This window comes from Anas acuta, chromosome Z (assembly GCF_963932015.1).
Source record: "Anas acuta chromosome Z, bAnaAcu1.1, whole genome shotgun sequence".
Classification (NCBI taxonomy): Eukaryota; Metazoa; Chordata; class Aves; order Anseriformes; family Anatidae; genus Anas; species Anas acuta.
The window spans coordinates 77,091,422-77,107,751 of record NC_089017.1 but is presented as its reverse complement, the minus strand read 5'-3'; the positions used below and the strand labels follow the sequence as shown (position 1 = coordinate 77,107,751).

At 48.8% G+C, this 16,330-nt stretch overlaps 1 protein-coding gene across 4 annotated transcripts in view; it reads left to right on the top strand.

Annotated features, from left to right (window-relative positions):
* Nucleotides 1–2,172: 2,172 nt before the first annotated feature.
* ELL2 (elongation factor for RNA polymerase II 2) overlaps nucleotides 2,173–16,330 on the top strand; it is a 37,649-nt gene continuing 23,491 nt past the window's right edge. For 3 of the 4 annotated variants that reach the window (XM_068666687.1, XM_068666689.1, XM_068666685.1), the window contains exons 1-2: nucleotides 2,173–2,408; nucleotides 10,192–10,239. In XM_068666687.1, the coding sequence (XP_068522788.1) occupies nucleotides 2,280–2,408; nucleotides 10,192–10,239 (177 nt within the window). In that variant the 5' untranslated portion in view covers nucleotides 2,173–2,279. The remainder of the gene's footprint in view (nucleotides 2,409–10,191; nucleotides 10,240–16,330) is intronic. The other variant, XM_068666688.1, reaches the window with a different exon arrangement.

The window sequence follows — 16,330 nt, the reverse complement described above, 5'->3', positions numbered from 1 at the left end:
TTTACCCTTGGTTGTTATATTTTCTGTGAGCATAATTGTGCACCTCTGAATCACGTCTGTTTTTTTCCATATCCCCCCTTGTCCCGCAACCCTTTGGCAGACGCCAGCCTGTTACACCTCGATAGGCAGTGGATGAATTACTCTGTTGCTCAGCTACCAAGCTTCTTATTTTACTGCTCCTTTCTCCAAGCAGCTCTTCTAGAGTAAAACAGTCCATGGGAGAGGAAATAGTATACAAAGCGAGCAGCATAATCACCTGCTTTCCTTCATACACGCTCCTTTTCCACTTCAAACAACAACAAAACGTAAGCGAACCTTGCCTGCAGGTATTGGCCTCTATTTACAAAAAGCAACCATCAGAAAGAAACAGTAGTTATGCTTTTGAAAATGAAATTAGATTTCTCACCCTGTCACATTCAAAATGTAGTTTGAAATAAATAGTTATCAGATGATCTAGAAACTGCAGAAATCTTAAAGCTCATCTAAACTTGGAATTGGCACTTTAAACAAGTGGGGAAAAAAAAAAAAAAAAAAAAAAGGCCTCCATCCATATCTCTCTGTGCCAGTGGAAGAAATTATTTCACTTATCATCTGCCACTAAAGCAGTTTGGGCCAATGCCTCTTAATTCATGTTTGCAAGATAAGCTGAAACAATTTGCTGTGAAGGAAAACCTCTGTCATTAGCCTGGAGGTGTCAATTTACAAAGCTGCACCAGTTCAAGCAGCTCAGCACGCAGTCACACCTCTAATTACACAGGTGCAGCTTCATGCACTGGCAGGACCACAGCTTCTTCCCTATATAGGGAAGCTGTAAAGACCCCAAAACCAGTCAATGTGAGGCTGTTGACCTAACTAGTCCATGTGCAAGGTTTTCCTCTGGGGAGTGTTTTTGGGAATAGGGCTGTTGGGAAGCTGACAGAAAAGCCTCAGAGACATGACCTGGGGCAGGCTGCTCTGTTCTCGGATCTCTGAGGAAGCCACGGTTGGTGCCCCCTCAAACCTACCAAACCGAATCACTGCCAGCCACACGCGAAAGCAGAAGGAAGACAAGTGAGCAGTCCCTGAAGGGCCGGGATGTCACGCTGTTCTTCCTTCTGCCCTCTGCACGCCTGTACGGGCCCCGCAGTCCCGTCGGCCAGGGACGCCCTGGGCACGGCTCCAACACCAGCTCCGCGCTGTGTGGGCCCTGCGGTGCTGCTGGCTCTGTGACGGCGCGGGGTGCTGAGCCCGTCCCACACACGGGCAGCCTTGGTGTCGATGGGTTTGTACCGGTACTCACAGAATCACAGAATCACAGAATTTCTAGGTTGGAAGAGACCTCGAGATCATCGAGTCCAACCTCTGACCTAACACTAACAGTCCCCACTAAACCATATCCCTAAGCTCTACATCTAAACGTCTTTTAAAGACTTCCAGGGATGAGGTCTTTACAGGTACAGGTGCGGGTCCAGAGAAGGGTGACGAAGCTGGTGAGGGGCCTGGAGAACAAGTCCTATGAGGAGCGGCTGAGGGAGCTGGGCTTGTTCAGCCTGGAGAAGAGGAGGCTCAGGGGCGACCTTATTGCTCTCTACAGATACCTTAAGGGAGGCTGTAGCGAGGTGGGGGTTGGCCTGTTCTCCCACGTGCCTGGTGACAGGATGAGGGGGAATGGGCTAAAGTTGTGCCAGGGGAGTTTTAGGTTGGATGTTAGGAAGAACTTTACTGAGAGGGTTGTGAGGCATTGGGACGGGCTGCCCAGGGAGGTGGTGGAGTCACCATCCCTGGAAGTCTTCAAAAGACGTTTAGATGTAGAGCTTAGGGATATGGTTTAGTGGGGACTGTTAGTGTTAGGTCAGAGGTTGGACTCGATAATCTTGAGGTCTCTTCCAACCTAGAAATTCTGTGATTCTGTGATTCTGTGTGATTCTGTGATTCTGCACCTGTACTTGTACCTGTACCAGTACTGTCACCGGTACCCGCACCTGTGGTAAGGAGGGCTGAGGGAGGGCACATGCGTGAGGGAGGAGGCTGAGGGCCGGGGGCTGTGCGAGGCGCCCCTCTGGCAGAGGGTGCAGCGGGGCAGCGTGACGTCACGCGCCCGGCGAGCGGTGACGCCATACCGCGTCCCCGGCCGGGTGGGCGTGCCCGGGGAGGGCGGGAGGTGGACGGGGCAGGGGCGTGCCCGGGGCGTGACGTCACGGCGCCGGCCATGGCGGCGGGCGGCGGCGGCGGCGGCGGGCCCGGTCCCGGCATTAGGGGCGCGGGCGGGCGGCGTGCGGGCGGGCGGCGCGGCGCCTAAGATGGCGGCGCTGCGGGAGGGCGGCCGCTACGCCGTGAGCGGCGGGCAGGCGGCGGGCAGCAGGACGGTGCTGCACGTCAAGCTCACCGAGACCGCCCTGCGCGCCATCGAGAGCTACCGGGGCCGGCAGGTGAGAGCGGGGGGCGGCGGGGGACGGGGAGAGACCCCCCCGAGGGGCACGGGGGGGCTTTTTTCTTTGTTTTTATTTTTTATTTTTTTTTGCTTAATTTGTTTTATCTCGCCCCTCCACGCGCAGCTTTCCCTCTGTTTCCTCCCTTCTCCCCCAAGCCCAGCGGGCACCCGTGGGTGCCGGGAGCCAGGCAGGTGCCTCCCGCTCGCCAATTCGTAATAATTCATAAATTATTTACCTGATTTATTTAATTTTATTTTATTTATTTTTTTTTCCCCTAAAGCGGAATCGACCTCCAACTTAGCGTAATTTTCCGCCAAATTTTAGCACATGCCTGCTCCTCAGGATGCTCTGAGCCGAATACAGAACGATTTATAGTGAGTATAGGAAAAATATATATATTTTTTAAATTATCAGGAAACAAACAAAAAAAAAAAAACACAATGAAATTCTTCCTGCCTTGCTCTTTCCTCATCCCTCTTAACTTCAGTGCCTGCAGCCCCGGCTCTTTCCTCGCCTGGTCCTGCAGGAGTCAGTGCCTGCCGCTGGAATGGTGGCGGCTCCAAGAGCGGCCAGCCAAAAAACTTGGAGCTCCGATAGTGCAGCCTCTGGACTTTCTGCCTTTAGAAAGAGCCGTCCCCGAAGCTAGCACGCCCGATTGCAGATCCATGGGCTGTAGCTGGGAATACCCTTCCTCTCTCTAGCTTTTCGTTTGGGGTTGTACCGCCGACCTGTTTCACTTCTCGCCGTGCGGCTGGAAGGGTTGTGACACAGGCTTAAAATCAGTGTTGCTGAGAAGCTGAGAAAGTTGCGAAGCGAACGCAGGGGAGCTGACCTATAGCTCTGTAATCGCCTCTGCCCGGTGCAGAAGAGCCTTATCTGTGTAACACAAGTGATATCTCAAACAGCATGTCGATGTGTGGAGTCACGATAACCCTCAAATGACCTGCTTAGCCATCACTTGTACAACTCAGGCAGGCTGTGCATGCTTAATTGCTTAACACTCAAGTTTAAATACTTTCTGTAAAGATGGAAGCGCTTACTCTGCTTGCTTTCTTTGCTGAGGATTTCCTTAGCTTGCATAGCAATCAGCTCTTAAATTCTTGAATCCAGCTTCCCCCACGTGCAGAGCTGGGGTTGTGTCTCCAGCTCCGTGCAGCTATTTGCAGGTGAGGGCAGGGCCTGGTTCCCTGCTCACCTTTCTGCTTCCCAATGCATGGAGTGGCTTGGGTGCAGGTGGTGCAGGACGTTCTTCGTGTTCGGGTTGGCCTCGGTGCTGCTGATCGGCATGGCTTAAAGCCCTCGAGCATCATCTGCGGCCGCAGCAATGGAAAGCATGACCACTTTTTCTTAAAAAAAAACAGGTTCTGCTCAGCTACCTGATTAGATGAGCTCAAGTTATATAGCATGCAGGTCGACCCTCTGTGCCGAAATGAGCTGGGCAAAATCACCAAGTCACTTTTTGACGGCTTGGCTGTAAAGTTGGATTGCCGTGTAATGGTCAGAAGCAGTGTAGGAGACCAGGTGAAGAAGAAGCAGAATGCACCACGGAGCCTCTCGCTGTTTGACGACAGCATGTAATGTCACTCCAGGTGCTGGTGGCCTCTCCTAATCTGCCGGCTGCTCCTGAAGCAGGCTGGGGAGCACTGCTCTGAGCAGTCCCTGCAGGCAACAAGGACAGAAGTGTCTTCAGCTGATACTGCTTTTAGCAGAACAAACATCTGTCTGCAGTTATGTCCCAGCTGTGGTTCTCCAGGTGACAGCAACTGTAAATCTCTAAGTTGTTCTGAATGCTATTAAAGCTTTTTTTTTTTCTTTTTTTTTTTTTTTTCTGGCCTCTAAAATCTCAGCCTCCTAAACCCAGGGATAACTCTGGCTCTTAGGAATCTGTCTTGCATTTAAGTGTTTATTCTTTGAATAATCATTTGGACGTTCCAGCTGCAGAGGTTGTGGAGTCAATAAGCATATGAAATGCGTGCTTGTCTGATGTTCCCCCCACTCAGAGCAATTGAAGTGGTGTCATGGGAGTCTGCTGTATTTCACTTACCAGGGCTGAAATTCCCCGTGACTCACGTCTGCCTCAAACAGCCAGGGTTTGGGCTGGGGGTTAGGAAACTGCTTTCTGGTGCAAGGCTTCATCCTCCTGGAGGTCCGTGGGAGTGAGGATGCACTTCCCCTTGTAGATGGGGCAAATGTCTTTGGTTTTTCTTTCTGCTTGCCTGTCAGTCAGCTCCAAGGTGGACTTAGAAGGCGCAGGGAAGAGGATGGGGGTGAAGGGAGCTGGCAGTGAACCAGAGAGTGGCTGTGAGAGGTTAAGGGAAGACACTGAAAATCCTGTTGGCAGTGGGAGTGTGCGGAAGAGCCTGGCGCCTGCAGTGGAGCTGGGAATGCCCTTGGTCATTCCCTCCTGCTGCTGCTGAAAGAGCAGAAATCTGCTACTGATACTCTTGCTACCGGAGTGCAAGCCGCAGGGGAGCTCCCTGCGAAAGAGGGGATATGCCTGAGGCCTCTGTTTCTGTCTCTAAGTTGCCCACTTAGGTACACGGAGTGCTGATGATACATTCTGCATTTGTTTTGGTTTGGTTTCTTCAAATCTGAGGTTGCATCTCTCTTAAGATGATGCACTTGATAATGGGGAGTTAATTGATTTAGGCGACGCAAGCATTCATGATAAATGTATTTTCATCACTGGTTGATTGCAGGGCTTTTTCCCCCGGTTTCTTACGGGAGCAAGAAGTGGGTGATCTTACTCCGCGTGTTTTTGCTGTGTCACAAAGTTGTGAGTCTGATTTGGGACAAATCTCTTAGCGGCAGGAGAAAAAATCGTAATCCCTACAAACTATGGGGCAGATGAGTAGAAGAGAGACACCAACATAACAGCTGAGTTACGGACACAGCAGCAGCAAGGGCTTGTGCCTCCACTGCAGACAACGGGCTCCACGTGTCAGGGATAGCCTGCAGATAACCTGGTCTGTTAAATCGGTGCCACCTCGGCTCATACCTCAGCTGGATGCGTGCTGCGCCGCTGCCCTGCTGGCTGGCTGGGAAATACTGCTGTCTTTTGGCAAGTGTGTCAGCCTGCTCTGCTGCTAAAGAAAACCAGAAGCCCTTCTTGCTGTCCTTGTCCTTTGCTTGGCTCCCCTTCCTGCGCAGGCTTCATGGTGCAAGGTCTCGTGTCGTCAGCGGCAAACCGAGCTGGGCAGGAGGGCTCACATTCGGCACCGCGATCGCAGTGCTGTAGCCAAACCGGCACATCCACTCTCAGATGAAAGAAATGCTTTTTTTTTTTTTAATTCTCCCTTCCATTCCTACTGCTGCACTATCTTCCTACACAATCCATGTGTCTAACGCACGGGACAGGCTGCTCTGGATAGATCAGAGATCTGGTATGAGGGTGACGAGGATGTGTATCCTGTTCCAGGTGTCAGAAGGCTGTGGTTGATGAGACATGGGACTGCAGGAAAAACTTGGGGCAGTGACATGCTGTCTGAATGAACGAGTTTGTTCCTGCCGTAGAGCTGGTTTAAGGCTAGCACCTTACTGGCACCCTGTGCGTGGACTCGGTGAAGACAAAGCGGAGCTGAATATCTGCAGTGATGACTTGAACTGATCCGAGGTTTCGTGGCCCCTGACAGTGGGGAGAAAAAATCCGAATCCATTTCTTTTCATTTGGGAAAAACTACCTGATTATTTATTTATTTATTTATTTATTTTCCAGAGTGTCTTGTTCTGGGTTAGTGAGCTGAGTCTCTGGAGGAGCTCCACAAGTGCTGGAGGGAACAGGTTCCTGGGAATAGGAAGGAAAGCTTCCTGTTTCGGGAGCTGTGCAGCAGTAGATGGCCGCGTAGCTAGAACACAGCTTTATTTTCCAAGACAACTCCTTGGATCTGTTTGCCAGCTTCCCTAGGAAGGGCAGTTGCGTTTTCTGAGCCAGTACATCCACTGCCTCACCTGGGCTGGGGCTGCTTCTGCCTAACCCTGGGGGTGCTGCACTGGCTGTGTGTTTAAGGCAAACAACAACAGCAACAAAAAACCGTAATCTCACTGTGTAATTTTAAGAGTAATCAGGGTGGGTATGCCAAAGGAGTCTGAGTTAAGGTTGCATCTCCATATCCATGCATTAAAATGGCTTTGCCAGCTCACAACATGATTGTTTCAATACATTAAATGCTTGGAGATGAGAGTTAGCTCTCTCAACTTCATTAAAAGGAAGCCTAGCTGGCTACTTCAGTTTCTCAATCCATATAGTAACCGGGAAGTATGACGTGACCCATCTGATGGCTGGAATGTGTAGGTAAGGAATAATCCTCAGTGGCAGTGATACAGTGTCTGGGGTTATTAATATAATAGACTTTATCAGGTCCTGTAGTCTTTTCTGTTGAAATGCTTTTCCTTCTCCTGTGAGGAGGGCTCTAATTCCTCAGCTGAAGTTGTGCTGATGTATAGCCATGCTGTGAATTAACAAGTAAATTTTTACAGGCTCAGTGGGCAGCTATAAGCCCTGAGGCAGGAGAGAGAAGCTGCTGAAGGGCTGTGGAGGGGAGAAGAGGAAATCCTTAGGCTGACACTGTTACCCTGCAACTACATCATGCCTTAGCCTTTCCGCATGGTAACTCTTTTAAAATCATCAAAACGTATACAGAGCTATTGCACATCACAATCTCTAATGTGTTGATATAAATGCATCTTCTGTTCACCGTGAGTCAACAGGCCTGAAAAACACTAGATAATTAACCTTGTATACAAGGGTGGTGCCGGATAAATATCCGAGTTATTTGCCAAGTGCCGTGTGCGTGTGCAGATCTTGTGTCTTGCAAGCAGACGTAGTCCCTGCCCAAAAACCATGAAGCAAAACTGCAAACCTGGGGAAAGTAAGATGGGTAGCTCTCAAAATTTTCTCCCCTGTATTTAGAGATTTATGATCTGGTTGAAGCAGCTCTAGGTATTTTTTGTAACCAATTCTTTGTAGGAAACTTTATCTTGATTTTTTTTCAGATGGAAGTAGTGGAGTGTGCCTGCAGCTGTAGCTCGTTTTTTGGCTGAGCTGACATTTGGTTATTACTACTCTCACTTCACTGAGGCAATGTGCACATCACTTCAGCTGTTTTGGGTACTGCATCTGCAGAGGGATGTGAGGGAAGGGAGCTGGCCTCCTCTGCCCTTCCCCTGCAGTGATCAAGGGGGTGTAGCAGTGGCCTACGCCCTGCCAAGAGTCCAGAAAGGCTGGGGCTTCGTTTTGGAGCAAAAGATAAGGGGCTGAGGCTTGAGAAATGGTAGGTAATGTGAAGGTAGAGCTGATAGGGCCCGTATCATGCAGTGCCAGAACAAGGGGGCACTTGATAAAACTGGTGGATAGCGTTAAAGCCAGCGAGTCTGTTCACCTGGAGGATGGTGAGCTTCTCTGCCTCGCTGTCAGGGGAGACAGGAGGCAGACGGTATCAGCCGGTTCATAAAGGGATTGGGCAAAATCATGGACAGCAAGTGCATAAATGGATTAAAAAAGCACTAATTGTGGATGTGCCCTCTAATGTAGGTGGGTGTGGGGAAGTTGGAGGAGGATGGCACAGGAAAGAGGCAGGGCCCCTGTGCTCCCTGCACAGAGAAGACCGAGTAGCTTTGGGGTACAGGACATGAAATACGGTGAGCGAGGACTTGGCAAGAGATGAGAAGTGGAAAAGCCGTTGTAGAAAAGCCTGGTGTGAGCTGTCCGTGAGATGTTTGTTGCAGTGTCAGGCTGGCCGGCAGCCGAAGGTTTGGCTGCGGGGCTGTCCCCTTCCCTGCTCCCCACCAGCACAGTCTGGTGCTCCAGATAAGGTGCCAGCAAGGACGTGAGAGCCTTCTGATACTCGGCTAAATTTAGATTCTCGGTGGCATTTTCTCTCGCTGAAGTAGAGCAGGTTGCTGGCGAAGCCAGTGTGCTTTCCCTGGATCAGAAGCCGGCTGATGTCGGGCTCCGTGTGCGAAGGTGACGTCCGCTGCGCCGCCACCTCTGAGTCAGCGTGTGGGGAAGCGCTCCCGGACGTCACTTTCTGTGTGGGACAGAATTTCCTTCCCAAAAGCTGACGCCTGGGACAGAAGTCAGGATTTACAGCGGCGTCAGACTTCGTATATGTGCCCCACTGCCTTCTGAAACGAGTTGGTTTGTGCGTGCTGGGCAAGCAGGTCCATTCATAACTCCACTTGTCTGGCTTCTGGCACTTCCCTGCTTGGAGCCAGAAGATCTGTGGAGCAAGCTAGTTCCCAGCAAGCCATTTAAAGGCTTAAGTTGGTGTGTGCTGCGGGCTGCTGTGCAACCTGAGGTGCTGCGTAAGCCTCCTGTCACCGACAGCAAGCACAGGCGCTGATGAAGAGCTGGGGCCTGTGCCTGTGTCTGCTTCTTGCTGCTGGCAGGGTGGTGCCTGGCTCCTGCCTCTGCTGCCACCCGGCACGAGCAGGGTCAGTCCGTTGCCAAACTCAGGGATCTGCTGCTGGTGTGTGGTGAATTTCCCTGTGAAAAGGGAGAGAAATGCCAGGGAGGGAGGAGGAACCTGTGGCTGGGAGTAGGAGGGGGCAGGAGCTGCACCTAGCTTGCTTTCCTAGTGATGCCGAGCTGTGTCCTGTGCTGACACAGCTTCACCATCCTGGATGGCACCTCGGTTTACAAGCACTTGCTTTTCTGGAGCAAAATGTTTAATTAATTAGAATGTCATCCTCTGGCGCAGCTCTTTCAGCGCAAGCATTTGCGGGAGGCTGACGACCTCGCTGCAAAATCCTATGGACAAAGCCTGGTAAGTCGAGCCAGTCAGCACAGAGGCCATATGTTGTTCTGTCCAGCAGCGTAATTTCAGGATTCAGTAAAGCTGAGCACAGTCAGCACTGCTGCTAAAATGGGATATCCTTATCAGCATGCTCCTGCTGGCAGTGGTGTTTTTGCTCCTGTGAGCTATGTCAAGGAATAGATCTGGCCAGAACCTAACCTGTGACGAGAAAAAGTTTTCAGCTAGCAATCTCCCTGCCCCCCATACCCCAAAACACCTGCAAGTCTTCACGGGCTGTGGCACAGGATGCTTCCATACTTGCATCCTGGTCGGGAGCAGGCTGCACTTAGTGATGTGAAATTATAGAGGCAAGTGAGAGGTGGCTACTATTATTTTTGGCTCTGTTGCATATGTCTCTTGGTAGATTCATTGCTGAGGGAGTGAGGACTGTGTGGGGGAGACCTAAATTACTTGGCTTGGTTATGTTCCATCTCTTCTAATTTCTGAAATGAAATCTACCTCATTAGCCAAGCTGAAGAGTGGAAAAGCACCAAAGGGTGCCCAGCACTCACGAACACGTAAAAATGGTATCATCAAACATGCTCTTCAGAAACTAAGCACATGGAAAACTGTAAGCAACCAGGATGTGAAGGCAGAATTTGGGGGGGGGGGGGGGGGTGGGAAGGCACACCTTTTGGAACTGTTTTCATATATAGGGGAAGGGAGGAGTTCTAGCAATAACAGCAATACTACCCAATAATGCTGAGCATTAATTTTCTTGCCCACCCCTCCACCCTGGCATCACTCAGGCATCCTTGGTGAGCATGACAAAACATCAGCTCTAGAGCTTCTTGGTGCCATGTGGAGGACTGCTGGCAGGAGCCCTGGGCATGCATGTGTGGGGGCACTGAGCCATGGTATAGCTGGTGAGGAGACTGTCTGCAAACGGATGCACTACGTGTGCTCTTGATGAAGAAAAATACATTCTGCAGATGCAGAGAGGCTTGCACTTTGCTTACACTTTACTTGTTTTCTTTTTCTTGCAGGATCTTATTTCTGCTCAACCTTCAATTCAGTTTCAAGGACTCCAAGGGGTGAGTGTTTTGTACTTCTGTAACACAGTCCAGCATAGATTATCTATTAGTTACTTTAAAAAAAAAAAAAAAAAAAAAAACAAAAAAAACGCAAACACACATGCTTCAGGTAATTTCAAGATACGTTTAACGCCATGTTTCATTTTATTTACTGAAGAATTTTAGTTAAAAGTGGAAAAGAGTCATGCTGTTGGTATACCCTTTTATTTTTTTTTTGGTCTTTTATCACCTGATACCCTAAATTTGAAAGGAAAGAGTATAATTTGTAAGTCATCAACTAAGAAGTGTAGGTGTAATATTGCAAAAATGACCTGGAGTGTTTGGTTTCAAGGTGTAAAGCAGATGTACAATTTTGGGGGGCGAGAAGATTGTTTTTAATAACATGGACTATCGATGGTTCTTGGACCTTTTTTGAAACTAATATAAAGTGGAATATTTCAAGCCTGTTGATAGAGTTGAAGGAAAAAAAAACAAAAAACGAGGAAATGTGGCCTAAAGGGTACGTGTCCTATTAAGCAGTCGGCAAGTGTAAACTGGAGAACTAAAGCTGAATACAAAATTAAACACAGGTTGTGATCTGTGAGTATCTTAAGATACTATGTTTAATATTTGACCTTTAAAGGGTTGTGAAAGGCTCATTGTGAAAGACTGACATGGATTGTGCCTCTCAACCTTACTTCAGGTCATGGAATTGATCCAGTTTTCTATGTACACATGCGTGTACATAGTATGCGTTTATATAGTATGTACTATGTAAACATACTTCCTTGTGTGGATACACCAAGGAAGGCATGAGAGGATGGATAAAACCTTTATTCTGATGTAAAGTAGTCATCCTGCTCAAAGAGTTTGAAACTACAGTCCAGGTCCGGTGTAAGGTGGGCTGATTGGCAATCAGAATCAGTGTAAGAGACGTGGTTCTGCTGGCATGGTCACCTTGCCCTCACAAAGCCCACAGAGTCTGCCCAAATCATCGAATCGGGGGTGGTTTGGGCTGGAAGGGACCTTACAGAGCACTCAGGTCCAACTCCTCTGACACAGGCAGGGACACCTCCCACCAGCCCAGGCTGCCCCCAGCCCCATCCAACCTGTGTCCTCCTTGTGCTGGGGGCCCCAGAGCTGAGCGCAGGCTCCAGGTGGGGTCTCACAGAGCAGAGCATGGGGGGACAATCCCCTTCCTCACCCTGCTGCCCACACTGCTGTTGGTGCAGCCCAGGGTACGGGTGGCTTTCTGGGCTGCAGCACACATGGCTGGCTCCTGGTGAGCTCCTCACCAACCATTGCTCACAAGCAGGGAGGCAGCGGAGAGCGATGTAGCACCGTCCCCTTTTGGCACTCCACTGCATTTTTTTCCTGTGTTCCTGTGTGTGACCATGTAACTGTTCAGCAGAGTGCATTTTGTTCTTGTTTACAAAACCTGGGGAAAGTGACAGTTTTGCTTAGTTCAAAGTAAGTTCTGGGCTTATAAATAATTAACCCAACTATTGGCACAAAGTTTATAAAGTGGTACGCAGCAAAACGAAACTCACCAGTGCACTTTATCTAGCCTGCACCCTCTCTTTCTCTGCAAAAGTTCATGTCCCCATTTCTCCCTTATTCTTTAGTAGCAGCCTTACAGGACCCCTCTGTGCAGTTTTAGGTACTACTAGGCTGGAGGAGACCTTGTTTCTCAGCAGTAAAGATCTGCTTTTCGTTGTTGTTGCTGTTGTGGTGCACCAGGCACCTCCATCACCACCGCATGCGATGTACAAATTTCCCCACAGCCATACTCTGTATTTTGCTCTGTGTCAGTGAAGCAAAGCATTGCGGAAACCCAGGACAACGCTGGAAGCAGGATGGGATGCTGGACTTATGTATAGGATATTCGTATGGCTTGTTAACTGATGCTGCAGGGATTAATGCTCCCATGTTTTCCTTCTTGTTTGTTTTTTTGTTGTTTTTTTTTTTTTTTCCTCAGCTCCTGCTGCAGTGTGGTGATACTGCATCCCCCTGCTGTCTGCTGTAGGTCTGGGCCAGGGAGGGATGGAGGCTCTCCATGTCCTGTCCTCCTCCCACTTCTCCTCATGCTTCTGCCAGGTAGAAAACAGGAGGAGAGGACACTGCCGGCCACCCACGAGTGCAGGATGCTGTGTGGTCAGGCAGGAACAGAAAAGCCTGTTCTTCTCTCCACCCCCATGGTTGCACACGTACATACGAACTCCTGTACACTTTTAACAAAAACGCGTGATCCACAGAAGGCTGTGGTTGCCCCAGCTCCCTGAATCCTCTCTTTAGGAGAGAGGCAGCGCAGCTGTCTGTAACTTGTGAGTGTATCAGCGTGGGTTTAAGTCGCCACAAAACAATTGCTTTATCGGTTACCAAATGTTTCAGTGAGCAAACACTTCTGAAGATGGCTAAAGGGCCCAGTGTTACTGAGGTGCAACAGTGTCATCTTTGTTTCTCTAGAGCAGTTAATCTGGGCCAGCAAGGTAGGACTCCACAGCAAGGTCTGTTCCCACACTCCACCAGATGGAAACATCTGACAGGACTTCTCTGCGTGCTACTGAAGCAAATATCTCTGATGGTGCTTCTCAAATCTATGCCTAATTAGAGAAATGCCAACTAAGGAACTTACTCCAGCACATTCTTAGCTACTAAGTATTTGAAATAGGGGCAGTATTTTAAGTTCGTTGAGGGAGATGATGAGACTCCCTTCTAACCTAAGGACAGGAGCCTTAGGTTAGAAAAGGCAATGTAGGAGCTTTTAGGTTGTGTGTATGTGCTAACAGGGAGCTTGGGTTTCTGCCAGAGCCAGCTGAGCTTTTTTCTGTTGTAAGGTGACGTTGCCCTGAGGGCGCCTGAAAAGTATTGGATGTGTATTGGCAGCCTCAGAGGTGCCCTAGCAAATCTGTGGACACGGTAAGGCAGTGTGCATTTGAAACAATAATAAATCACCTGTGCATGCTGTGTAATTCGCCTCCAGACACTTTTAGTGCAGTAACCACCGAAACGGTGTTTGTACAGTTTGCACCGAGCTCAGGCTGTCATTGAGAAAATATACACGAGTGTTGACATGAACACACCAGGGCACAGATCAGCCCCTGAGGAGGAGAACTTTCCTCCTGGAGCATCTCACCCCTGAACTGTCCGGACCATAATGTGTGGTACGGTCTGAGCTAAGTGGGGAATGCAGAGGGGAAGGCAAGACGTGGGTCACTCTGATGGCAGAGATTAGCTTTCAGGAAATACCTTGTAATTAAACATTTTGGTTTACACATTGTCAGTCTGGGTAGCGTAGAAGCTGTGTTGTTCGGTGTGCAGTGTCGCTGGGCAATTCCAGTATTGCCAGCTGATTTTTCACTGTGAAGCAGTAGGGATAAGTCTAAAAACAAAAGAAAATACAACCCTGCTGTTTCTAGTCCAGTATACAGTCCACACCAAGCTTTAAACAGGCATGCTTTCCTCATGTGGTCTCACTGCTGCGTTTTTAACTTTCTCTGCCATGTCTTGTAATGTGCTGAGGGGTGGGCACAGCGCTGCTCGTCCTTCTCCATGGGGCTTACAAAAACAGCTGTCTGGTTTGGGGAGCTGAGCAGTGTGCTGAAGTGGGCTTGTAACTGGATCAGCTGCTTCATACGCTCTGCAGAGTAAAATTATTTTTTTTTTTTCTGTGAAGCTCAATCCTTTTTGCTTATAAATGGCTCTTGAGAAATGAATACCTTTGTCTAAAAATACCTGATTGTTTATTTGTGTATCTTTCTAGAGTAAAGCTTTCAGTGTTTTTGTCAAATGATGCATTATTTCATGCGTATCACTGTATTAGTTGAAACTGTTTAGTTTCAACCACCCATTGCAGTTTAAAATGAGTCTTTTATACTCTTCTGTATATTGCAGGAATTATGGTTTATTCTTCTGCATACAGACATGTTTCTAAAAACAATATAAAATGCCTGCTCTCTTACGTCTTTTTACAGCATATTACTTCTGTGGTGTCCTTATGGATGAGTCAGCGTGGCGGTATTCTTGCTTGTTTTTCCCCGAAATGTGTCCTGTGCAAACCTTTGGTCCTCTCTCCAACTGTAATTACTTTGTCTTATCCCCCTTCATGCTGCTTGCCCTGACCAGGAAAGCCCAAAATGTGTCAGTGAGTGCTTGTAACTGCTCTTTCCTGCAGAACTGGCTCCTCTTGTATCCTTCTGGGAAGAGGTGCGCAGCTGTCAGAGGGGAGGAAGGGCTGTAAGCATCCCTGTCAGCAGCACAGGAAGGTCACAGAGCTCAAGTGTGCACAGCCAGCAGGAAGCATGTCCCAGTCCAGGCTCCTGGGCTGCCAAAGGTTGCCGTGAAAGTAGGTGATGAGTTGGGTGAGCAGAGCTGGTCAAAGTGGTCGGGTTGGGATGGTTTTGAGGAGGAACAGAGGGAAGAGGGGACTTGAACATCTGCTGAGCAGCGGCATCCAAAAATAGAGGCGCTGCGAATGCCCTCAGCCAGCCTGACATGATGCTGGCTGTGGGAGCACAAGAGGGAGAGAGTGGGTAGATGTATTCAGGAGCAAATGAGATGAAATGAGTCAGGCTTGGAGAGCGCAATATGCCTGCCCGGAATTCAGGGTACTCTCAAGTGTGCGGCATCGTCAGGAGTGATGCAAAAGAGGACTGAAATTAAGAAAAGCTATGAGCCAAAAAAATTTGCAGTCCTTCTTTTCGAAAAGAGGGAGTGTTTAGAGAAAATTCTGAAAACTGCTCTTACATTGGAGAGCCAATGAGGATGATGTCTCGGCGTGAGAGAGGATAATGATAGATCCAGAAATCAATTATGAAGAGGAAGGGATTAAAGTCAAGGGCTTGAGTTGTTCTAGTGGATGTGCTCTATTACTGAACCCACTGAATGGTACCAAGTTGCAAGTCAACGTGAGGACACAGATATTTTAAAATAATGTTTTAAAGTAGGCTGTAGAGGGTCAAGAGCTCTTGACTCCGGTGTTGAGTGCTCCAGCCTGGTAGGCGATGACAGTGGGGCCAGGTTGGGGCATACGAGCCTTCCCAGGTACACTCGAGACCCATGTGGGGACTCATGAGGTTTTGCAGATGTGGGCATTGAGCCCCAGCAGTGGGGTGAAGGAAGGAGATGGAAACAGGGTGTCTGCTGTGTGCCACAGGGTGCTCTTCTGGTGACAGCTGTCTGCATGGCTTCTTTCAGGTCACTTGGGTTGAGATCATCAGAGTTTGATTCACGATTTTGGTCTCTCGGACACGGAAGCTGCCCCCAGAGCAGTCCCAAGGGGGGCAAGAGGAGCGTGTGGTGGTAGAGCTGTGCTTCTGTCTGGCAGCACATTTGCCTGGCTTCTCTGCCTTGTAAGAGCACGCCTTAGTGCATTAAATGGGCATGAATGCTGTTAAAGTCTTTCCTCATATGAATATCCTAAGAGATCGCATCAGCACTGGAGGTTCAGGCACCAGTAGCAATCTTTTTAATATTTTTTTTTTTTGCCATTTGGTGACAGAACCAAGACATCTGGTGTGTTCAATTTAGGTGCAATGCCCCCCGTGACTTCTCCATGCTGCAGTACCTGAAAGCAGTCGATCCCTTGTCATAACTCATCTGAAAAGTCTACAAGTGAGAGAAATCCTGTGAGTTAATTAAATTTGTCTGTGAGTTGTATGCAAACAGATGAAATAATTTTCTTTATGTGAACTTAGCGCAGGGCAGAAGGAGCAAATTTCCTGCAGCTACCATGGGTTCAGAGTGATCTGCTCAGCCATTCCTGTCTCTTCAGCATGGATCTAGAAAACAGTGAGGCTTTTTGCATCTCTGTCAGCCTAGAGAGATGAGTTTGACATTAATACTAAGACTTCTGTGTGCTTCTGCTGAAGTAATACAGATTCTGTAGGCTAAACAAGAAATTGCTCGGTTCCCAGAACTGGGTAATAATTCTTTTGCAATGGCTTATGGCCACCTTTTTTCACGTGTTACCTTCCAGAAAGCCTGTTAATCGTTGCATTCATTAAAGACTTTTTTCTTCTTTTTCTTCAACCAGGGAGAATGGGGGTGATGATAAAGCACAGATGATAAAACGGTGTGAGGAGACAGCTCCGAAGTAAAGCAGAAAGGAAGC